Source organism: Megalobrama amblycephala, linkage group LG18 (genome assembly GCF_018812025.1).
Source record: "Megalobrama amblycephala isolate DHTTF-2021 linkage group LG18, ASM1881202v1, whole genome shotgun sequence".
Lineage (NCBI taxonomy): Eukaryota > Metazoa > Chordata > Actinopteri > Cypriniformes > Xenocyprididae > Megalobrama > Megalobrama amblycephala.
Window position 1 is genome coordinate 25,999,081 of NC_063061.1, and position 25,359 is coordinate 26,024,439.

The following is a 25,359-nucleotide window of genomic DNA, read 5'->3' on the forward strand; positions in this document are numbered from 1 at the left end:
TTTTTCAAAGACTAAAAAGTTTATGTTTTGGAGTTATAAGCCATGAACCAAATCACCCAGTTATGAGGTGAATCACAACATTACAAACTTTGATTTGAAGCAAAAAAGTATTTGAAAATCTGACAAAATACAAAGACTGTGTACTTAATAATGGCTTTAATGAGGGAAAGAACTACAATCCCATTAAGCATTGTGAATGACAATTTTTTTTTTCTTCTTCATGGGAGGGTTTAGGGTTAAAGTGTTCTTTATGTGCCTTTTTTCTTTCATTTTTGACGCCATTCCTAGATTGGTGGAGATTTCTCTGTAGAATCACGGGTAATGTAGTTTTCACCAGAAAATCCACTTCAATTACACACAATTGTTTTAAAATCAATTGAAATAATGATGGCTGATGGTTAACAACCTCGTAGCTCACAGGCCTGTCTTTAATGGTTTGGAATGTATTATTAAAAACAATATGGAGAAAATAAACGGTAGTTTTACTCATGGACACTGTTCTGGCATTTAAATGGACAAAAATTTGAGATGCCAAATAACAAAACAGCAAAAAAAAAAAAAAAAAAAAAAAAAAAAACTAAATAAACTACATGTTACTGTCACTGTGTTCACTGCAGTTTATATTGTAACTTTTATATTCTATATACATACTAAATGCTACCTTTTTGCCACACGATGTAGAGCATACAAAATAAATGTAGTAGCTAACCAGCATAGATGGTATGGAAAATTAATAGGAACAGTTTGGAATTAATTTAAAAATACTTTTAATTTAAAAACGATAATTTCCGGTTGACCGCGGATGTGGTTCTTGGTTACCATAGTAAAGCCGCTATTTTGACCCTGTAAAGATGGCCGGTAAGGTAACGTTTTATGATTCGGACTTAAGTTTTTCTTCTAATCGCAAAACACAGGGATTTCAGTCCGCTTCGCCCGATACATCAAGGTTTGTCCCTCTATCAAAGGCACAGCATGAGCTCGACGGATCCGCGCAGGCGCAGGATCAGATCAGTCGCTGCTCAAATAAACTCAGATCTCTGAGACCGTCTGACAGCGCGACTCTGAAAACTGAACTCAATTTACTGTTCGACCACCTCATCTCAGAAAACTACAGCAGCAGCAACCATGACAACATTCATCCAGAGGTTTGCTGATTTATGCTGTTTTTCTCTATGCTGTCAAGCTCAGACAAGCTATTAGTCTCCCAAAACATTGCAAGTCACCTACCTAGACAACATGTCTGGGCATCGCAGATGCTGCTTACTAGGTATACAGCTTTTGAGACACAAACTTTGTAAATTATTATTCCAAAATATATCATTATACAACAAACGACGCAAAAACTTTCGATAGCTGTGATGTCAAAGCTGAATTTTCAGCATCATTATTCCAGTCTTCAGTGTCACATGAATGATCCTTTAGAATCATTTTAATATGCTGATTTGATGCTTCGTTATTAATTAATAATGGTTAATATTAACAGTGCTCAAAACTTTTGGCTGCTGAATATTTTTGTGGATATATTTTTTCAGAATTCTTTGATAAATAGAAAGTTCAATTAACAAAAACTATTTGAACTAGAAATCTTTTGTTACATTATAAATGTATTTACTGTCACTTTTGATCTATTTAATGCATCCTATAAAAGTATTCAAGTATTGAAAATTAATCTTTGACATCACATGAATAAATTACATTTTTAAATATATTAAAATACAAAACAGTTGTTTTAAATTGTAATAATATTTCGCAATATTACTGTTTTACTGTATTTTTAACAAAAAGAAATGCATCCTTGGTGAGCATAACAGACTTCTTTCATTGTTCAAAAAAACTTTTGACCGGTACATGTATATTACTACCAGTCAAAAGTTTGGAATCATTACTATTTTAATGTTTTTGAACGAAGTCTCTTATGCTTATTAAGGCTGCATTTATTTCATAATAAATACAGAAAAAAGAATAATATTGTGAAATATTATTACAATTTAAAATTATGGTTTTCTATTTTAATATACTTTAAAATGTAATTTATTTCTGTGATGCAAAGCTGAATTGTCAGCATCATTACAATTTCCAGTAATATCAATAAGTCTGTGAGAGGGCATAATTCACTGGTAGTTGTTGTCCATTATGGCTTTTTAAATGACCATCTGTCATCTTTCGTAGGTTGTGTGTGAGATGCTTATGCAAGCAAGCCGTCTGGTTCCTCTCAGCCAAGAGCATCTCATCATCAAACTGTGCCAATTGATTCATCAACTTCTAAACCAGCTACAGGTATTTACACTACTAGGCCATATATGGCTTCCTATCAAGAGGCATAATCGTCTGAAAAATATCCTGTGTTATTACTTACAGATAATAGTGGATGAGCATACGCTTGATGTTTTGGTGTCGTACTGTTCACGTGCTCTGCGCACATGCAGCTCATGGACTCACCCGGAAGTGTTGCTTGCCCTCTCATCACTGGTCTATGGCAATGGATCCAAATGTCAGCGGGTAGGAGTGACAGAACTGGCAACTCTCACTTATTTTTTAATGATGTTTATAATCTAATTGTCTTAATTTTGGAATCCTCTCCAGCATCTTCCAGAGCTCCTTGGATTGAGTGGTATTCTGGTGAACTATGGTGACCCTGGTCAGCCCGACATAGAGTTGCGCCGTTCTGCTGTGCATTGCATAGCTAATCTGTGTCTCAGGTGAGGCATGTCCAGTGTCTTGAGAATTAAATCATGTCATGAATCAAGCTTTCATAACTGGCTTCTGTTTAATGTCTATTTAAGATGTAGTAGAAATTTAACTAAAGGCTGGAATACCACACAACTTTTGACCAGGTTTTTACCCCGATTTACAGTCTGAATGAGTCGACGCAAGTTGCCGAAAGTCAGAGCTAGTCTGCAGATTTTGGGCAGTCGGAGTTGACAGATTTCACTGAAAATTGTGAAGTGTATCACACAAACTTAATTTTTTTGCTTCAGATTACGATTACATCCAGTTAGAGGAGATTAAACGTGTATGATATTTTCATCCGATTTAAAGGTGCCATAGAATTGAAAATTGAATTTACCTTGGCATAGTTGAATAACAAGAGTTCAGTAATTGGAAATGACATACAGTGAGTCTCAAACACCATTGTTTCCTCCTTCTTATGTAAATCTCATTTGTTTAAAAGACCTCCGAAGAACATGCGAATCTCAACATAACACCAACTGTTACACAACAGTCGGGATCATTAATATGTACGCCCCCAACTTTTGCATATGCCAGCCCATGTTCAAGGCATTACACAAGCCAGTATTAACGTCTGGAGCAGCACAGCTGAATCAACAGACTTTATGCAGGCAAGCAAGCAAGGACAATAGCGAAAAATGGCAGATGGGGCAATAATAACTGACATGATATCATGATATTTTTAGTGGTATTTGTAAATTGTCTTTCTAAATGTTTCGTTAGCATGTTGATTATGTACTGTTAAATGTGGTTAAAGTTACCATCGTTTCTTACTGTATTCACAGAGATCAGAGTCATGTCGTTATTTTCATTATTAAACACTTACGGCCTGTATAATTCATAAACACAACTTCATTCTTTATAAATCTCTCCGACAGTGTGTAATGTTAGCTCTAGCTCCGTTAGCCGCAGCCTAGCTACTATCAAACTCATTCAGAATCAAATGTAAACATCCAAATAAATACTATACTTACATAATCGGGTATGATGCATAACGAACACTTTGTAAAGATACATTTTGAGGGTTATATTAGCTGTCTGAACTTTGTTTATGCAATGTATTATAGAGTCGCGAGCTTGGGGGCGGGGAGCGCGAGCATTTAAAGCACACTGAATCGGCACATATTTAATGATGCCCCAAAATAGACAGTTAAAAAAATGAATAAAAAAAAATCTATGGGGTATTTTGAGCTGAAACTTCACAGACACATTCAGGGGACACCTTAGACTTATATTACATCTTGTGAAAAAGCATTCTAGGGCACCTTTAAGAACATCAGTATTTTACTTTGATGAGCATAAGAGACTTTCAAAAACATTAAAAAAAAATTCCAAACTTCTGACTGGTAAACGAAAGTGTGTGATCCTCAGTTGGCAAGTGTATGATCCCCAGTTTTTCTCTTTAACCATTTATGAAGTTGAAAGTGTATGATGGCTAGCGCTTTAAAACCTGTTCAGATTTTAGTTGTGTAGTTTGTTCCAGCCTTAAGTTACTTTAGTATTGTGTTCCTATTGCCATTTTTTGTTTCAGATTGGTATTTGTTCCTAAATACATCCTAACTATCGCAATATATGCACTGTCTTTAACCTTGCATTGGTAAGAAAATGTAAATAAATACTCTATTCAGGTGAAGGTGTAAAGGAAGGGTCCACGGTGTAATCATAGATGTAAAGACAGAAATTAATTATAGCTGTAATTACTTGTAGTTATTAAGTAGTACATTGTAAAAAGGTATGTACACAATAAGTGCATTGTATCAGATGAGTAATTTAAATGTTAGTACATTTGGGACAAATATGACTTTTCTTTGAATGAATAAAAAATGTAAAAATTATAATTATTTTTACAGTTAACTTTATGATGGTAAATGATATACTTTTTTTTTAGATTTGCTATTCATAAGATCACATTTAACATTTAGTTTAAATTATACAGTTTAAATTATTTAATATTTATTATTCTACAGTTTTTATAGATTAACTTTGAGTGTTAGACAATGGCATTCATAATGTAAAAACAGATGAAATGAGCATTCACAATTAAATATTAAAAGGTTAGTTCACCCCAAAATGAAAATTCTGTCATTAATTACTCACCCTCATGTCGTTCCAAACTCGTAAGACTTTTGTTCATCTTCGGAACACAAATGACGATCTTTTTGCTGAAATCTGAGAGATGTCTGTTCCTCCGTTGACTGCCTTTACAACGAACACTATGATGCTTCAAAAAGTTCATAAAGAGATTGTAAAACTAATCTATATGAATTGAGCGGTTTAGTCCAAATTTAATTTAGGCTTTTACTCACATGTAAACATTGATCAGTGAACATAAGCAAAAGCTCAACCTAACCTGAATAACGCACAAGAACAAACCTCTTCCGGAAGATCAAGCGTGCTGCGTAACCCTTCTTGGAACTGACATCTCTCAGATTTCAGCAAAAAGATCTTCATTTGTGTTCTGAAGATGAACGAAAGTCTTACGAGTTTATTAGCCAATATCAATAAATCAAAAATAAATACAAACCCGATTCCAAAAAAGTTGGGACACTGTACAAATTGTGAATAAAAACAGAACGCAATGATGTGGAAGTTTCAAATTTCATTTATGGGAAAAATAAGTTGCTTTTAAATTTCATGGCATCAACACATCTCAAAAAAGTTGGGACAAGGCCATGTTTACCACTGTGTGGAATCCCCTCTTCTTTTTATAACAGTCTGCAAACGTCTGGGGACTGAGGAGACAAGTTGCTCAAGTTTAGGAAGAGGAATGTTGTCCCATTCTTGTCTAATACAGGCTTCTAGTTGCTCAAGCCTTAGGTCTTCTTTGTCGCATCTTCCTCTTTATGATGCGCCAAATGTTTTCTATGGGCGAAAGATCTAGACTGCAGGCTGGCCATTTCAGTACCCGGATCCTTCTTCTACGCAGCCATGATGTTGTAACTGATGCAGTATGTGGTCTGGCATTGTCATGTTGGAAAATGCAAGGTCTTCCCTGAAGGAGACGACATCTCTATCACGATATAATACCTTTCAGCATTGATGGTGCCTTTCCAGATGTGTAAGCTGCCCATGCCACACGCACACTCATGCAACCCCATACCATCAGAGATGCAGGCTTCTCAACTAAGCGCTGATAACAACTTGGGTTGTCCTTGTCCTCTTTAGTCCGGATGACGTGGCGTCCAAGTTTTCCAAAAAGAACTTCAAATTTAGATTCGTCTGACCACAGAACAGTTTTCCACTTTGCCACAGTCCATTTTAAATGAGCCTTGGCCCAGAGAAAACACCTGCGCTTCTGGATCATGTTTAGATATGGCTTCTTTTTTGACCTATAGAGTTTTAGCTGGCAACGGCGAATGGCACGGTGGATTGTGTTCACGACAATGTTTCTGGAAGTATTCCTGAGTCCATGTTGCGATTTCCATTACAGTAGCATTCCTGTATGTGATGCAGTATGGTTTTCAGGCCTTTACCCTTACGCACAGAGATTGTTCCAGATTCTCTGAATCTTTGGATGATATTATGCACTGTAGATAATGATAACTTCAAACTCTTTGCAATTTTTCTCTGAGAAACTCCTTTCTGGTATTGCTCCACTATTTTTCAATGCAGCATTGGGGGAATTGGTGATCCTCTGCCCATCTTGACTTCTGAGAGACACTGCCACTCTGTGAGCCTCTTTTTTTATACCCAATCATGTTGCCAATTGACCTAATAAGTTGCAAATTGGTCTTCCAGCTGTTCCTTATATGTACATTTATCTTTTCCGGCCTCTTATTGCTACCTGTCCCAACTTTTTTGGAATGTGTAGCTCTCATGAAATCAAAAATGAGCCAATATTTGGCATGACATTTCAAAATGTCTCACTTTCAACATTTGATATGTTATCTATATTCTATTGTGAATGAAATATAAATGTATGAGATTTGTAAATTATTGCATTCCTTTTTTATTCACAATTTGTACAGTGTCCCAACTTTTTTGGTATCGGGTTTGTAAAAAATCCAAATATCAGCTGATAACTCATATGGTACCAATATATCATGCATCCATTTGTTTGTTTTTTCAACAATCTATTATTAATGACTATTAATACAATTTCTAAAAGCAGAGAGAGACTCTTCAGCAGAGTTAAGGTCGGTTCCCTCCAAGAATGATAACTGTATTAGCGTCCACACCAACTGACAATAACTTTCTGTTTGCTATAAGCACACTCTGCAAAGTCAGAGCAAATTCTTATTGCCTGTCAGTGTTTTCATTGTTCATCAGCTGGGGGAAAAAAAAATCATTCTGAAAGTGATTCTAAAGATATTGTTTCTCTGTGTCGTTATCATTATAGTTGTGGTGTGGACTTCCCTATTCTCATGGAATTGGAACAACTGTTAAAATTTTAGTTATAATCATTGTTAAAGTCACCGTTCTTGGTGTGAACAGGCCTTTACAGTGAAATGTCAATTTGTTTGTATGCTAGTGTTCCTGGTCAGCCTTATTTAGAGGAGCCATATAAAGGTGTATGCTATGGAATCCTCCTGCGGACACTGCAGTCCCCCAAAACGCCTGATGTGGAGGACATTGTCTTCTGTACAGTCAGTACTGCATGTTTTCTGATGCTGCTAGATTTGAAGGTGCGGTCACAATAGCCAAATTTAGGCAAAATCCTATTTCTATCATCAATACTGTAACAATGTCTTAAGCAAAACTCACTTTCAAACTAAGCCACTTTCTTCTGGCCAATCCGGCAAATTTATGTGACCCAACATGAATGTGTGTAAAATCTGCATGGGGAAGTTTTTCGCCCTCACACTAAACTTTCAATCACATGAATTCCTATTGAAATACTGGATTTTGTGTGCCAAATTTTGCAGAGCAACGGTAAATGTGACCACACCTTCACTCAAACCTCTTTGGTTGCTGTAGTTGAACTGCTGGTTATTCACCTTTTCTCTTGTTTGTGTTCTATAAAAACTTTTCCATTGCTTCTGTTTCAGTTATTGCAGAGCGCTCTGAAGGGAATGCAGTATTTTCTCAATGGTGGAAAATGGAAACCCATTCCAAACCAGGATCTGGGCACTTTATTGGCTGTGCTCAAAGTATGCATAGTATTCTATTAATGTTTTTATATGTGTAGATTTAGAGATTGGTAATGCTGTTCAAAAAGGGAGCTGAATTGATAAGTGCAGGGAAGCTAATTGTATTATCACTGATAATTGTCTCATTGTGTCATTGGCAGAGATTCATGTTCTACGGACTGCCAGGAATAAGTGTGGAAATGCCACAGGTGTTGTACCCAGCTCCTCTCCCTCAGTACGAGACTATTTCCGCTGCAAAACCTGAACCTTCACAAGACTCAACTGTGCAGAAAAAAACTGCAGGGGTAGGTGGCAAGAACATTCATGCACATGTGTCAGAAATACAAGTATAAAGAAGGGATGCACCGACATGATGTCAGCCTCTACATCTAAATCCAAAGGTTGATATGATTTTTTTGAGAGCCTGATTACAAAAACAAAAGGCTCACCATTAGAAGCCATGTCGCAAGCACTTCAACATAAATCAAGCATATACAGTACAGTAGCCTATAGTGATTTCTTAACTTTTAAAATTAATTTTACACTCCTATGGCCAACTTTCTATATAAAAAATATGTATTGCCTTACAAAGAAATAAAATAATGGCTAAATAATGCAAACAAGTCATTGGACAACTCGTATAAAGAATCAAACTGCATGTACCATATTGTTGATGAAAAAAAATTGAGAAAAAAGGGCTGGTTATTATTAATAGTGCATCAATGTTTTTGAAAAGGAAACATCTTAAAATTAATATTACTGTTTCAAAGCTGCGTGTGCTGTTGCTGAAGAGCTGAATGAAAACACCGGTAAACTGAAGCACTCAAATAACTCAGTGAAACTCATCCTATGTGAGATTAATCAGACATTAATGCAACGTGAACATAATATTACAACTTATATCTGCACAAAATGATGTAAATGCACAAGTGAAGCTGAACAAAGTTACATGCTAGTCATTTATAACTCCTATTGTCGATGCACTTTTCCCGCAACAATGTCGAAACTAAACTCAAAGAATTCACAGCGTTTTATTACAATAGTGTTTTCATCATAGTGTTATGTATATGACAGTCCCACTTGCTGTTTGAGCTGCATGCGCTGAAGCTAAGGATGATTACCGGTAAAATGAAGTGCTTATATACCGCGTTAATTAACTTAACCAATGCATAATAATCATAATAGTGCAACTTACAATAGCACAAAAAGATGTGAATGCACAAGCGAACTTGACTGTGCTAGTCATGAAGGTGTATCTCCATTGTGGATGCGCATATCTCATAACAACATGCTAAAACATGGGCACACAAAGAATTCACAACATTCTTTTACAGTAGTGTTCTTATTATAATATTATGTAGCCTATATGACAGTCTTGAGCAGCAGCACATTGCACTTAAAGGGATAGTTCACCCAAAAATGAAAATTTTATGTTTATCTGCTTACCCCCAGGGCATCCAAGATGTAGGTGACTTTGTTTCTTCAGTAGAACACAAATGATGATTTTTAACTCTAACCATTGCCGTCTGTCAGTTGTATAATGCATGTCAAAGAGAATTCCATCTATAAGAGTCAAAAAAACATGCACAGACAAATCCAAATTAAACCCCACGAAATGGTCGGTTTGTGCGAGAAACCGAACCGTATTTATCGATCTTTTCGTGTCTTAGGACATCAATGTGTCGTCACAAGCCGTGGGGTTTGATTTGGATTTGTCTGTGCATGTTTTTTTTTTTACTCTTATAGACGAAGTTCCCATTGACATGCATTATAGACATGCATTATAAGCAGATAAACATCAAATTTTCATTTTTAGGTGAACTATCCCTTTAACTGTATTTTCCTTGTCGAAGTGATTCCAATCATATTTCAAGCTATTTAAATCTGAAGTGTCTCAGATGGAGGAAATGATTCATTATTTATCAGCTTTAATATATCGGCCTATTTTTCTTATCGGGCCAATAACTATAACATTAAAAATGAACATAAAATCAGTGTAATACATAATAACTGTATGATCTCCCAGAGGAGATAAAACTATAATTCTACTTTAGTCCCAACAGAACAAGAAGCGTAAGTCTCGTGGGAAAGGGAAGAAAGCTGGAGCCGAGGGTAAGAGGGATGCAGAGGAAGGAGAGGGTGACGATGTCTCTGGGCCTCTTAAAACTGCGGGAGGTGGAGTAGATCAGAGTGGTTGGTCACTCGGCTCGCAGTCCGTTACAGGAGGGACTCTGCAGCTCTACCCTTCCTGGAAGAAAGGGAGCTCTGACTCTGAATTCTCCGACCCTGAGGGAGGAATGCAATCTAAACTCAGGTATGACTCTCAGACCACTAATGCCAGGAAATTTTTCTGACATTATTAGGTAAAATAAAACATTGACAGGTGGTGAATGGCCTAGAAAAAGAAACACAAATGTATAAATATGCATGTATTGTTTTTTTATAACATGCATGTGTTGTGCAGAGATTGAATGTTTTTTAAAAACACTAATACTGATTGTGTATGTGATTTAAAGGATTAGTTCACTTTCAAAAAATTAAAATCATCTGATAATTTACTCACCCCCATGTCATCCAAGATGTTTATGTCTTTTTTTCTTTCTTTAGTCGAAAAGAAATGAAGGTTTTTGATTGAAACATTCCAGGATTATTCTCCTTATAGTGGACTTCAATGGCCTCCAAACGGTTGAAGGTCAAAATTACAGTTTCATTGCAGCTTCAAAGGGCTATACGCGATCCCAGACGAAGAATAAGGGTCTTATCTAGCGAAACGATAGGTCATTTTCTAAAAAACATTTTTTAAATGATATTCTTGCACAAGCATATTGTACATGACAATTTAGTTCAAACTTTGACCTGTGGAGGGCAGTAATATACTAAGCAGTGTATACACTGCCAGAATTCTAATAGAGAAGAAGAGAGCTAGTTCAAAACGAGCGTTTATGGTTAAAAAGTATATCATTTAAAAAACATTTTTATAGAATGACCGATCGTTTCGCTAGATAAAACCCTTATTCCTCGTATGGGATCGCATAGAGCTCTTTGAAGCTGCACTGAAACTGTAATTTTGACCTTCAACTGTCCATTGAAGTCCACTATAAGGAGAATAATCCTGGAATGTTTTCATCAAAAACCTTAATTTCTTTTCGACTGAAGAAAGAAAGACATAAACATCTTGGATGACATGGGGGTGAGTAAATTATCAGGAAATTTTAATTTGAAAGTGGACTAATCCTTGAAGTGTCCAAGAACGGATTTGTTGATTTTACTTGTTTAATTTGTATGTTTATTGTATAATAATTATTATTATATAAAATAGGCATTTTAATTAAAGGGATAGTTCACCCAAAAATGAAAATTTGATGTTTATCTGCTTACCCCCAGGGCATCCAAGATGTAGGTGACTTTGTTTCTTCAGTAGAACACAAATGATGATTTTTAACTCCAACCGTTGCCATCTGTCAGTCAAATAATGCTAGTGGATGGGAACTTCTACTATGAGAGTAAATAAAACTTGCATAGACAAGTCCAAATTAAACCCTGCGGATCGTGACGACACATTGATGTCCTAAGACACGAAACGATCGGTTTGTGCGATAAACCGAACAGCATTTATATCATTTTTTAACTCTAATACACCAATATGTCCAACCGCGTTCAGCACTCGTTAGTAAGTTCTGATCGCGCTCTGACAGCGGCAGTGATGACTCGCTCTCATTGAAGTCTATGCGCGAGACATCACTGCCGCTGTCAGAGTGCGATCAGACATCACTAAGCGAATGCTGAACGCGGTTGGACATAGTGGTTTACATACCCCCGTAAGCAGATAAACATCAAATTTTCATTTTTGGGTGAACTATCCCTTTAAAAAACAATGCAAATGTTTGTTTTTTTTATCAATGTTAATTAGCAATTAATAATTCACATTCATTTTCATATTACACCATTATTGCTATTAATTATCGTTATTATATTCACTTTTTTGCCTTCATTAATTGTCTATTAACGGAATCTGTATTTTTGCTCTGACACTACTGTAATATTAATTGTGTAACCAAATAGTAATTACAGCAATAAAGACCTATGCATTATGATTATTATTTTTTGATTATGCAATTGTATAATACAATTGTGCAATAAATTAACATTTTATTATTGTTAATTAAAATGGGCCATTTAACAACAATAAATCACAAATCATATTTTTAACTAACGTTTAATAATTCACAGTAATTGTAATCAATATCATTATCATTAATTATTGTTATTATAATTAAATTTGAGACGTGATTGCACAATTCTGACATGTATATACATTTATATTTGTATTGGCCACTCTCTCGTCTAGGTTGTATCAAGCACGTGTGCGGCAGAGTGCGCTTCAGTGCTTCCTGGCTGTGGTCAAGTGTGTTGAGAAGAGAATCCTCTATGGATACTGGTCTTCCTTTGTTCCAGATGCTCCTGGAATTGGAGGCCCTCCTCCTCTTACCCTCCTGACCATAGCCCTGAAGGACCCCTCCCCAAAGGTAAAACACAAGTCCACTGTTGCCCATTTAGTTTCTGACATCAGATAAATGTAGCATATTTGTCTTTTGACGTACTCCATTTGCTCCTAGGTGCGAGCAGGCTCTCTGCAGGTTCTGTCTGCTCTTCTAGAAGGTTCTCGACAGTTCCTCTCCACAGCTGAAGACACCAGTGTGCCCCGCCAAGCATTCACTCCTTTCTCGGCCACGTTAGCTGCCAGTGTCAGAGAGCTGCACCGCAGCTTGCTGCTAGCACTCGTAGCAGAGTCCTCCTGCCAGACCCTCACACAGGTCTTAAAGGTAATAGAACACACACTCATGCCAGTGTAGTTATTATTGGCTACAACTAAAACTATTAACCCTGTACAGCCTGTCTTAAGAAATAATAGTTTGGAAATGTAACAGTTTATTGAAACTTCAGACAAAATCTAAAAAAAAAAGAAAGAAAAAAGCTCATACTCAGGGAGGAAAAAAATACCTCTTTTTATTCAGAGGCCCAAAATGAGCAGAAATATGCCATTTGCTGCAGTTGTTGGTATTTATTCAGCTAAAAAGTAATATGAAATTCTGCTAGCTTGTCTTTACAACAGTGTAGCAAATTACTTGCATAATATGCAAATAAATATCAGTTGTCATTCTATATCTCCTTATAATGTTTTAGTAAGATTATATTTAAATGCTTAATTTTATGATCAAAGCTCTGTAGTTTTTATTGTGGGGGCAATACATATAATGCAGTGCAAACAATTGAGAGATGTACAAATAAACTGTCCTTAAAAGCCTGATGTATCATATTTGAAACTCACATTTTAACATGATTTTTTTGAAAAAATTATGTATGGATATCATCAAGTAAACCTAAGTTGTTTCAGTCCAGTAAATGTTAATCTTGAAACATTATTAACAATATAAAATTGATACTTTATAAAAATTAGAAAAGATTTCACAGGAAAAAGACATAACCTGAAGATGAAATGAGTTTTAAAATGATACTAAAAGTTATTTTACTTGCTAAAAAAGTATAAACTACCAATCAGATGACAGAAGACATGTAGTAGATTGTGTACAACAGGTTTTTCAGCAAAGTTTTGATTGTTGAAAATTTAGAGGCCTTTGAAATTTGCGTAGCAAATGATACAGTAGCATTTATAGGGCTTAAATTCATTTTCAGTGATTGAAATAAAGCTAAAATAAATAAAATATCAATATGAAATGAATTACTTAAACACATTTCATTAGTTGCCAAGGCAACATTTCATATTTAAGTTGAAGTTGAAGTACTAAAATTACTAAAGCTAAAACTGAAATAAAATAAATTAAAGCTATATAGAAATATATATAAAAAAACAAAGCACATAAAAAAAATTACAAAAAATTAAACTAAAATGAAAGCTGAAAATAAATAAATCAAAATATTAATAAATACTACAATACTAAATGAATAATACTAAAATACTAACAATACTCGCATACAAAACCTTATACATGCTTGACCTTTTCTCAAAACTTAGTTTAGCCATTATGCAATTACCAATTCAACAAAACATCACAACTATATCATAACTATGAGCATGTTCCAAATACAAAAATATTCCATCGAGAAATATAAGGTGGTTTGGTCAGTATTTGCTGTTTTTCTAGGGCATTTGCAAGAGTTTTCCCCACAAAGAGTTTGTGAACATGGTTTGTGTTTTGTCTTCCAGTGCCTTGCACACCTGGTGTCCAACGTGCCCTATAACCGTCTAAGACCTGGCCTGCTGAGCCCATTGTGGAAACAGATCCGTCCATATATACGTCACAGAGGTACGGTTACAAGTCGCTCCAGTTGTACTATTAAAGGCTTAGTTCACCCAAATTTTTAATGAAACCTGAAAGGTTTTGTGCCTCCATTGAAAGTCCAGATAACCAAAACTGAGAAGATCCAAAAAGGTCATAAAGGTGTCATAAAATTAATCCACATCAATCAAGTGGTTTAATACAAGTCTTGTGAAAAGATAGTCGCTTAATTTATTCACATATAAACATAGAAGGCACTTGATGCACACACAAGCTTCAGTGATTACCATATGTTATTTGCTCTACGTATGTGTGTTTTGGTTACCTGGAAAATATTTTTTTAAAAAGACTTTGAAACACAAATTAAGATTATGGGTTGAGGACATGAGGGTGAGTAAATTATGACAACATTTTCAGTTTGAGGTGAACTAACTCTTTAAAGGTGCCCTAGAATCAAAAATTGAATTTACCTCGGCATAGTTGAATAACAAGAGTTCAGTACACGGAAAAGATATACGTTGAGTTTCAAACTCCATTGCTTCCTCCTCCTTATATAAATCTCATTTGTTTAAAAGACCTCCGGAAAACAGGCGAATCTCAACATAACACCGACTGTTACGTAACAGTCGGGATCATTAATATGTATGACCCCAATATTTGCATATGCCAGCCCATGTTCAAGGCATTACATGAGGGCAGCCAGTATTAACATCTGGATCTGTGCACAGCTGAATCATCAGACTAGGTAAACAAGCAAAGACAATAGCAAAAAATGGCAGATGGAGCAATAATAACTGACATGATCCATGATTACATGATATTTTTAGTGATATTTGTAAATTGTCTTTCTAAATGTTTCGTTAGCATGTTGCTAATGTACTGTTAAATGTGGTTAAAGTTACCATCGTTTATTACTGTATTCGCGGAGACGAGCCGTCACTATTTTCATTTTTAAACACTTGCAGTCTGTATAATTCATAAACAAAACTTCATTCTTTGTAAATCTCTCCAACAGTGTAGCATTAGCCCGTTAGCCACAGAGCATATAGCCTCAAACTCATTCAGAATCAAATGTAAACATCCAAATAAATACTATACTCACAGGAATCGATGCATGCATGCAGCATGAATGACGAACATCTTGTAAAGATCCATTTGAGGGTTATATTTGCTGTGTGAACTTTGTTTATGCACTGTATAACTGCACTTATAGTCGAGAGCTCGGGAGGGCAGGGAGCGAGAGATTTAAAGGGGCCGCGCTGCCTGAATCAGTGCATAGTTAATGATGCCCCAAAATAGGCAGTTAAAAAAATTAATTAAAAAAAAATCTATGGGGTATTTTGAGCTGAAACTTCATAGACACATTCAGGGGACACCTTAGACTTATATTACATCTTTTGAAAAGACGTTCTACGGCACCTTTAAATCTGTCCAGATGTTCAGTGCTTGCCCTGATAATTGCAAAAAATTCAGCCAATTCACAATCCCGTCTCTTCCTTCCATGTTAGATGTGAATGTCCGCGTGTCCTGTCTCACCCTCTTCGGTGCATTAGTCTCAACACAAGCCCCCCTCCCAGAGATCCAGCTCCTCCTCCAGCAGCCCGGATCCACGTCTGCCCTCAACACCCCCGGCATCAGGACCCCACAGGAGCTCTCTCACAACTGGAGACAACCTGCTCGGAAAGACGAAGTTGCCTCGTCTCCTGGAGGAGAAGTTGAGGGGGGTCCGGAGGGACCGTGCTGGCTGTTGCAGCTGTGCGTGAATCTGGTCACGCAGCCTCGTGAGGAACCGTACTCTGATAGTGATGCCGGGGGGTCTAGTGGAGCATCACTGGAACCTTCACCTGTTCGACTTGAAGCCCTTCAGGTGAGTGTTCTGTTTGTGAAGACGTTTAAAGCTACAGCATTTGTGCTTCTTGACAAGTTTGTCTTTAATTGTTTGCCTGTGCTTTATTTCAGGTTTTGGCTCATCTGGTTAAGGGTTACTTCACATTGGCTCAGACGTCTCTGTTGGAGTTGGGGCAACTCAGTGCTCGCTGTCTTGCAGAGCAAGAGCCATCTGTGCAACTTCATGGCTCCAAAGTACCAAATCTTTGTCTTTGTCATTTCCTGTCTCATAAGTGGTGCTTACTAAAACAAACATCACTATTATTATTGCTCATACTTGGATTTTGTTCAAGTCTCTAACTTGGCCTGTTCACACCAACAGGAACATTTGACGTAAAATTTGGGCTGGTTTTTGCATGCAATTTGTATTTTCAGACCATTGCATTAAAATGGCAAACATTCTATATGAATGAAACCTTAAATTATACGACTTTAAAGCCATTGACACTGAGGATGATAACTATAACTAAACAATATACAATTACTATAAAGTTTTATTTCACTTTCATTTACGTCACTTTCATTTCACTTTTATTTTAGGTGCACTCTGCAGTTGCCTTCTGCCTTTTTAAATGCACAAGCTCTTTGAAGTTGGTGGATTCTGATTGGCTGTTAATATTTTTATCGTTAATCATCTTGAAAAAAAACTGTTCTGAAAGTGATTCCAATGATATCGTTCCTCTATCGTTGTATTATAGCTGTGGTGTGGAATTAGCTTTTCTCATAGTATTAGAATGATTATTCACTTTTATAGTTATTGTCCACAAACATGGGCGAAAAAATCCCATATACTTGTATTGATGGAAGAACTGACCCCAATCTAGAAATCAGAATTTCATAGAGACTTGTGGGTGGGCTCTCTTTTACTTGGGCTAGTAAAAAAAACACCTATCAACCAAAATCCTAGCATCATAGCGTTGACTTTAGCATGGACAAGGACCTCTCATATTTTCATGAACTGTTAAATTGAGTTTTTTCTTTCTCTTTCTTCATCTATTTTAAAATTTCTGTTCCTTTCCCAAGCTTCTGGAAGAACTGGGAACAGGCATTATCCAGCAGTACAGATCTGATGCCAACACTCCACAAAGTGCCAAACGTGTGCCCGTCTGCCAGGTAAAAAATGTGACGTGGTACAAAACAAAATTTAATTCAAAGGTGATCATGTTGATGTAATTCTGGTCTTTTTTCCATTTCAGGTGGTTCAGTTCTGGTCTGAGATCTTGAGTGGTCCACTGATAAGTGCCTTACAGAATGAGCAGCATCCCACCCTACAGACCAGTGCGTGTGACACCCTCTCTTCCATCTTGCCACAGGCTTTTAGCCAGCTGCCCGTGAGTGTGTTTGACCTCTTGAGTTTCCAGGTGTTTCAGGTCGAATGTGGAGTTGAGTTATAAAATGTGTTTGTGATATTCATATATATCAATATCTACAGGATAAGACACAAGTGCTGTGTATCACAATACTGCTGGGACTGACGTACAGCGAGAACTCTCTGGTGAAGGCGGCAGCAGTGAGAGCTCTGGGTGTCTACATCCTCTTTCCCTGCCTGAGAGAGGTACCGGATCAGCCTTCTCATATAATGAAAGAGCTTCACTTCTCATGTTTAATAATTTATTTATTCATTAATGTAATAAAGTTTAAATATAAGTAAATCCACCTTCATCTAACTAGAAAAATAGTGCCCATCTCAAAGGAATGATTGATTTAACTTGACTAACTTTACTATATATTTTTTGACGACCACAGGATGTGATGTTTGTGGCAGACACGGCTAATGCCATCCTCACCGCTCTGGATGACCGCTCACCAAACGTCCGTGCAAAGGCTGCCTGGTCTCTCGGCAACCTCACCGACACGCTTATTGTCAACATGTGAGAGCGGCTAATAACCACATCTGTGTTTAAGTGTTTGCTACATAAATATTGCAGACTGATAGTTTTCATTTGCTCATCTGTCGTTCTCAGGCAGTCAGTGGGGCTGGAGTTTCAGGAAGAGTTCTCTGATATGCTGCTGCTGAACATGTTGAGATCTGCCACTAAAGCTTCAGGAGATAAAGACAGGGTGGGTAACTTTTTTTATTTATTTTTTTATTAGTGATGCCAAAAGTCTTTAACATGTACTTAATGTTTTCACAACATCTTCAGAAGATTTCTAAAGTGGTTCCTTTAAACTTTCTACAAGTATGAAGGCGGAGTAAATGCTTGCGACTATGCTAAATGATACAAACATTTAAGATTTTGGGACTAGGAATGCCTGATATATACTGGGGAGAGTGAGACATTTGTTAAAATATGATGTTTTATTAGGGTAGATGATATCCCCAAACCCCTCACATTTAAAGCAAAAATGTTACAACATTCTGTATCTTGAATGTTATCAAATAAAAAATATCAGATATGTATAGCCACTCAAGCAGCATTTGTTATTATTGTCATCACAGTTTTTCTTCAGGGTTCTTTGATAAAATAGAAAGTTCAAAATATTAGCATTTAAATGAAATATATATCTTTTGTGACATTATAGGAATGTCTTTACTGTCACTTTTGATCAATTTAATGCATCCTTGCTGAATAAAATAGTTCATTTCTTTCAAAAAATAAATCTTACCCAAACTTTTCAACAGTAATGCATATTTATATATAGTTTGAACAGCTTGACTATTGTTGTTGCTTTTAGTGTAAAAGTTGACTACAGTTAAACTACATTAAATTATGTGTAGCTTTTAGCTTTCCATTTCAGTGTTTTTTTGTCATTATTTTATCAGTTGATACAGGATATTTGTTGTTTTTTATTGACATTTAACTGGACATTTCTCTCTATTCAAGATTAGTTAAAACCTGATTTAACCCATTAAAGGTGGGTAAAATATCCAAAAACCATTAGACCAGTGTTATATATTTTGTTCATTTGAGTACTTACAATATCCCAAATGTTTCCAACTATTTGTAAATCTTGAGAAAATTGCAATTTTAACCAAGGCTCCAGGACGTTGATGAGTCGCTTGTCAATGGTGTCTTACCTGCGTTATCCTTGGTTTCCGGTTTTATTTTGTAGAAACCATGGAAACATCAAAGACACTTTAATATATTACATTTTAATAGACAAGGGAACAACTGTTTTGATATATTTATAGACAGAAAACTAATTATTGTTATATATTTCAACACGTTTAGTCTTACTGTTCAAATCTAATTTTCTTTTTTTTTTTTTTTAGTACCACGCCTCATAGAAAAACACTATTTTGTGAAGTAGCTAACATAGCATAATTAGATGAAGCTTTATTTTTAGTAACAGTAATACAGCATTTTCTCCATCATACAATACGTTTTAAGATTAATTCCATTCCATTTATCAACACACCCCATTCAGAATTTAAGATGATATTCTAATATCAATCTATCTTACTGCAGTGTGCAACAAGTGTCTCACAGCAGCTGCCGAGTGAATGCACAGAGTAATGTTATAACATCATTTTCAACACACTCAAATGTATCTAATATGATAAACAGAGCTGTGTTACCTCATACTCATGACTGGAAAAGCGGAAGTGGCGCAGGCGACTGCGGCATAGTAAAAGTTCTGCTGCTTGCGGCGTGTGTTGCGCAATCGCTCCAGTGGCTTTGTTCCGCTCCTACAACACTTGGTCCTGCTCTGCTTCATACTAAAGTAATGTTAATAATCGCATCTATGAACATGATTTCTGCCCGAGTCCTATCCCGATTCTTTTCCACCGGCTGTGAGGTGAAGACCACATGTCCCAAGATTCCGCGCATAAACTTGGCGTCATCAAGCTACGCCTTTGTTTTGAATAGGCCTCTAGCGACCTCTAGCGGACAGAAAATTTTACATATTGCACCTTTAAAGAACACCATTTATTGAATAGTGCTTGCTCTGTAATAATGCTGTCCCTTTAAGAGTTGCTTTGTAAATCTGTGAAAAAGATGCATAAAAGAGTTTAAATTCATCACTTGAAAAACCTTTACTTTGAAATGTGTAACAAAAACATTTCAGTTCTTAATTTCTATTCTAATACTCAATTATCCATCTATGGTTTTATCAGCCATAACATAGTTATCATCTTATCAGTAACATTTTGAAAATTGCTGCATCCTCATTAAGGGCAGAATCAAAAGCCATCATTTCATAATGTACCATAGAGTAATGCTTTAAGTAGAATAAACTCCAAGAAGATAAGGGTTTCCTGTGTTGCAGGTAAAGAGCAATGCTGTCCGTGCCCTCGGAAATCTGCTTCACTTCCTGCAGCCGGTGCACTTGGGAAAGCCTGTGTTTGAGCAGCCTCTGCAGGAGGCCATGAGGGCACTGATCGATACAGTCAGAGGAGATGCTACCATGAAAGTGCGCTGGAACGCCTGCTATGCACTGGGCAATACCTTTAGAAATCGCAGCCTGCCTCTAGGTGAGTGAACACAAAAAACACTTTTTGCATGATTAGTGGTGTTTGCTAAGACAGAAATCACTATTATTATCACTTATTCTTGGGTTAGGGCTTTTGGCAAACCTCTGCATAACTCATCTGTCATATTTGTGCTGTGGAGATTAATGATATCTCAAGTCATTTGGCATGTTGAGGAGAGGTGTTACCATAATTACCATAATTACGAGGTGACAACCCATGAAGTTCTACTCAGAGCTGTTGCAACTCATTCTCACCCCCAACTTGTCATTCCCATGCTTGGTCAGGACTCTTGCGTCACTTTTTAACACACAGGGTACCCCTTTAGCATCATTTTTCAACGCAGGGTGAGCTCAGCAGGGTACTCCATTGCTTTCAATGAGAAACCTTTGGCGTCATACAGACATGATGGACATGGGAATTTTATCGTCATTATGAAATTATATATTGGGTTATAATTTTAGCCATTATGTTAGGGTGTGATTTACATTTTAAACAGCCAGCATAAATTTATTACATTTATTGCAGATACAACTACAGACACAGTTTATTCAAAAAGTACAAATATTCCAAGTGTTTCACATATTCAAAAATAGCTGCCCGAAGAAGCTTTGATTGTAAAATGGCATTGGCTCTCGTGTGTCTCGTGACCAAAGACACCTGATACTTTGAGGAATTGATACACTGAGAATTGTTGAGTGGAATTTGCATGCGCAAATACATTGCGCCAAGTGGAGATCCTGGCAATTTTAGGCAAATTTCTCATTTAGGGCTCCAGACGAGGATGAACTGTCAATTGCAGCATCGGAGGATGGGCTTATGCCTTCCAACGCTGAAGACTTGGCTGGGCTCCCACCAGTTCAGTCAAAAGGCTGGAGTGGAATCTTCCGGCCTGTCCTGAGCGGTCGCAGCTGGATGGTTGGTATCGTGCCCGGCCCCAGTGCCTTTCTTCCCGGAAGTGAATGAAGAGCGGACAAAGTCATGGAGGGAATTTTCACTGCCCGGTCCCGCTTCACAAGCTCTTCCACCTTCACTACCCTTGACATTGCAGCAGCCAGGGGGTACCTGTGCAATTGTGGTGCATTTATGCCTGCAAGACGACGCCACCTGACTGAATTGTCCCAGACTCCTGTCCGGGGCATGTAAGTTTACCACGTCTCTAATGGCGAAGGCTGAAGCCTGTAGGCCAAAGCAATAAAAGATCTGCATGAGGGTAGTTCTGAGTCGGGTCTGTAAGCGATGATGGTTACGGCGCAAGCTCTCAGCTAGGCGATATCCATCATGGTGGTCCATGAACGACATCTCTGACTCAACCTTGCTGAGATGAGTAACAATGACAAGGTTTACTTTCTTGACCTCTTCACGAATGCTGTCGAAGACTTTACCCAGCAGTTCTTGGCAGACATACATCTTACGCTCCATCTGCTCATTGCCATAGGTGTCCACCTGCAGCAGCCACACCAGATCCATTGTAGTCTGAGCCCATAGCCTGGCCGCAGTATCAAGCTTCCCACAGGAGAGTGACGCCGCCCATTTGTCAGGCGAGCACAGAGAACCCGAGGCAGTGTCTAGACCGCTCTTCATCCTGATGGAGAACCGGGAGGAAGATCCTTTGTTTCTTTTGATTTTTGCCTTCTGCCCGAGATGCAACGGTGCCAAAAGGGGAAAGGAGCAGCTTCCCTCTTCTCTAGGTCACATAGTTCGCAGTCTGAACATGTTAGATGCTAGTACGCCACCTCATGTTCAGTCCAACACACAAATCCTCACCCGTTACAGGTCGGTTCCAGTCAGGGTATATGGAGCAAGGTAGATAACACACAGGCACGACCACAGGGTTGGGACGTGATATTTCCTGAAGTGGTGGCCAACGCTCCACCCGCCGCAGGTACATCAAGGATGATTGACCCGCTGGTGTCACTCACACGGAGCTTGGAAGAGTGGTTAATGCTCCCCGACCCATCACTCTGGCTCTTCAGAACAGTCAAACTCGGCTATGCGATTCAGTTCATCAGTCACCTGCCCAGGGTCAGCAGTGTCCTTTTTGCCTTGGTGGTGGGCAAAGACACCTCTGTCCTCTGTGTAAAGATTGCAGACCCTTTGGTGAAGGATGTAGTAGAGCCTGTCCCTCCAGCTGAGATGAAGGAGGGGTTTTACAGCCCTTACTTCATTGTACCAAAGAAAGGCGGTGGGCTACGACCAGTCCTAGACCTGTGAGTTTTGAATCGGGACTTCACAGGCTCCCTTTCAAGATGTAAACGCAGAAGCGCATTTTGACGTGTTTGCAAGGAATGCGCCTATCCGATACTATGATCTACATTACTGCCAGACAAGACCGATCCAAATCCAATATTGTGTGTAAACTATTCTGGGTTATTGTTGAGGCCCACAAAAGGCACAAAAACATTATAAAGCACCATAAAGTTTGTGCACTACATTCCAAGTCTTCTGAAACCTTTGCATAGTTTAATGTGAGGTACAGATGAATATTTAAGTCCATAAATTCAAGTTCACGTAAATGCTTCCCTCCGTTGCGGCTGTCTGTCATTCTCTATTCAGCATTCAAACTGCATGTCACATTCAGTTACGACAGTCTACACTATGAAACTCTCTCCAAGATGATTCAATTTTCCTTTTATTATACTTTATCTGTGAATAAGGGTCTATGGTCTATAGGTCAGCCTGTGTACTTTGAGCTAAGTGCTCCATATATTGTGATTCCCTGTAATCCCATATGATGTATCCTCCACTGTACCGAGGGGCTGTTGTGGCCTAATGCTTAGAGAGTCAGACTGGTAACCCGAAAGTTGCAGGTTCGATTCTCAATATTGGCAGGAAATGGTCTCCGTAGTGCTCTTTCTCCTACTTGGGAGGAAGCGCGCTTCCTCAGCACTAAACTCTGGTCTGCACAGCTGCGATTTCTATATTATAAAAAGAGAAAAGGTTAACCAGCTGAAGCAGCCTCTTCCGATTGTAAGTACTGTCCTTTCAGTAACCAACCCAACACCCCACGTAAGCCACGCAGTACTTTGTACCATGCAGCTTACGTGGGGCGTTGGGTAGGTTACGACATTGTGAGTTCACTTATTACCCAGCATACAGTTGCTTGCCGACATCTGCACCACCAAGACCTCATAACACGGTTCAGCTGTTGTGGCGTTTTCCTTGGGAAATCCCTAGTGTCAGTCATCGACACCACATCTCGGTTATTGTTGTAACTCTGTTCCCTGATGGAGGGAATGAGACATGGTGCCCCTACTGCCATAACGCTGAACTGCCCGATGAAATGGTCTCCTCTGCACAAACCTGAATGAGTGGAGCAAGTCACCTCCTTTTATACCCGTATGTTCAAGGAGTGGCATGCAAATTCCACTTGCCAATTTTCATTGGCCTTTTTTCAACGTATCAGAGGTGTTTGGGGCTCCCAAGTGTGACCCCCTAGTGTTAGTCAACAACACCACATCTTGTTCCCTCCCTCAGGGAACTAAGGTTACAACAGTAACCGAGAAGTTATTTGTATTACTTTTACTGTTTGTTTTTTTGTTTGTTTTTTGGTCAGTTTTTGCAATAAATACCTTTGACTGTACTTTTTTGCCTGTTACGTGTTTTAAATTGTTGAAGTGGGTAGGTTTAAGGTAGGAGTGGGATTAGGTGCTCCAAAATATGAAAGTATAAATATTTATGAAATCATTTATATTTTAAAAAATTTAAATTAAATGTGTCTTGATCTGATGCAAAAGGCAAACAACTGAAAGCAATACACAAGTACACTGCACATTGAAAAATGACGCTAAAGGGGAACCCTGCGGTTTAAAAAAATAATGCTGAGGAGTCCTGACCAAGCATCAATGTGTGATGAGTTTGGGCTAAGAAAGTGTTGGCTCTTCACCTCCTCAGACTCAAAATTGTGTGGTTCTATAGCAACACTATCAACACCAAAATGAATCTTTAGCGGTCACGTAGTACACGTCTGAGTTTACAAATAAAAAGTGCTCATATCCTTGTACAACTCGCACTTCTTCAAAACAAGAATTACGGTAATTCTGACATGGTGTGAACGCACCTTAACGCACACCACTTCATTTGCAGGTTCTGCTGTGTGGTCTAAGGAAGCTTACTCTGCCCTGTCCTATGTCGTCACTTCCTGCAAGAACTTCAAAGTACGCATCAAATCTGCGGCTGCACTTTCTGTTCCCTCAACACGAGATTGCTATGGTGATGTTCACCAGTTTGCTGAGGTGTGGCAAGCTTTGGCTCAGGCCCTTGAACACAGTGAAGATACAGAGGACTTCCTTGAATATCGATACTGTGCTAGTTTACGCTCACAGCTCTGCCGTGCTCTCCTGCACCTCTTGTCCATGTGCCTACCTGATGACCTTCCAGCACTGAGGTCATCACTGAGTGACCAATCCAGGCCAGTACTACAGGGCTTCCTGGTTCGTTACCTTGGTGATAAGGGCGTGGCTTTGGTTGCTGGGGTTGACGGTCCTGCAGGGGAGGAGGCGGGGGATTATGCTGCGCCTGAAGATGGGTTGAGGGTGCTCAACGAGACACTGACCAGGCTGAAGGGGCCGCTAGGAGAGAACGTGGACAGCAGTGAGGATCTGAAGACTGTGGTGAATTTCCTTGAGGATGTAGTGAGGAACTTTGAGGAGATGAAAGAATCAGACAGCAAAGATTCCTCCCTTATGCTCAGCACATCACCATAGTGAAAGTAAAAATACAGACTTGTCAACTAATAAAGCCGTATGGATTGACTGTCTGACATTATAACCACCTTTTAGATTTTATTCAAAATGTAAATATTAAAAAAAAATATTTCAAAGTATCAAAATAATTACCGTTAAATCTCAAGTCTTAAAGGGTTAGTTCACCCAAAAATGAAAATTGGCATTAATTATTCACCCTCATGTCGTTACAAACCTGTAAGTCCTTCGTTCATCTTCAGAACACAAATTAAGAT

The 25,359-nt window shown here is 38.1% G+C and overlaps 1 protein-coding gene across 3 annotated transcripts; it reads left to right on the plus strand.

The window, feature by feature from the left end:
- The first annotated feature begins 595 nt into the window (after window positions 1–595).
- On the plus strand, window positions 596–25,359 carry heatr6 (HEAT repeat containing 6). Of its 3 annotated transcripts, none has more exons than XM_048165546.1 (20): window positions 596–1,145; window positions 2,170–2,277; window positions 2,359–2,499; window positions 2,584–2,699; window positions 7,202–7,316; window positions 7,719–7,820; window positions 7,961–8,104; window positions 9,863–10,113; window positions 12,148–12,325; window positions 12,416–12,622; window positions 14,026–14,125; window positions 15,607–15,965; window positions 16,058–16,180; window positions 17,009–17,098; window positions 17,182–17,316; window positions 17,418–17,540; window positions 17,732–17,856; window positions 17,950–18,046; window positions 20,198–20,402; window positions 24,486–25,359. In XM_048165546.1, exons 1-20 carry the CDS (start codon window positions 852–854, stop codon window positions 25,103–25,105), a joined length of 3,633 nt encoding a protein of 1,210 aa, XP_048021503.1. In that variant the 5' UTR covers window positions 596–851; the 3' UTR covers window positions 25,106–25,359. The 3 variants fall into 3 exon arrangements, with proteins under 3 accessions (XP_048021503.1, XP_048021502.1, XP_048021504.1); XM_048165545.1 differs by having other exon boundaries at window positions 764–1,145; window positions 9,854–10,113; XM_048165547.1 differs by lacking the exon at window positions 596–1,145 and adding an exon at window positions 1,146–1,267 and having other exon boundaries at window positions 9,854–10,113.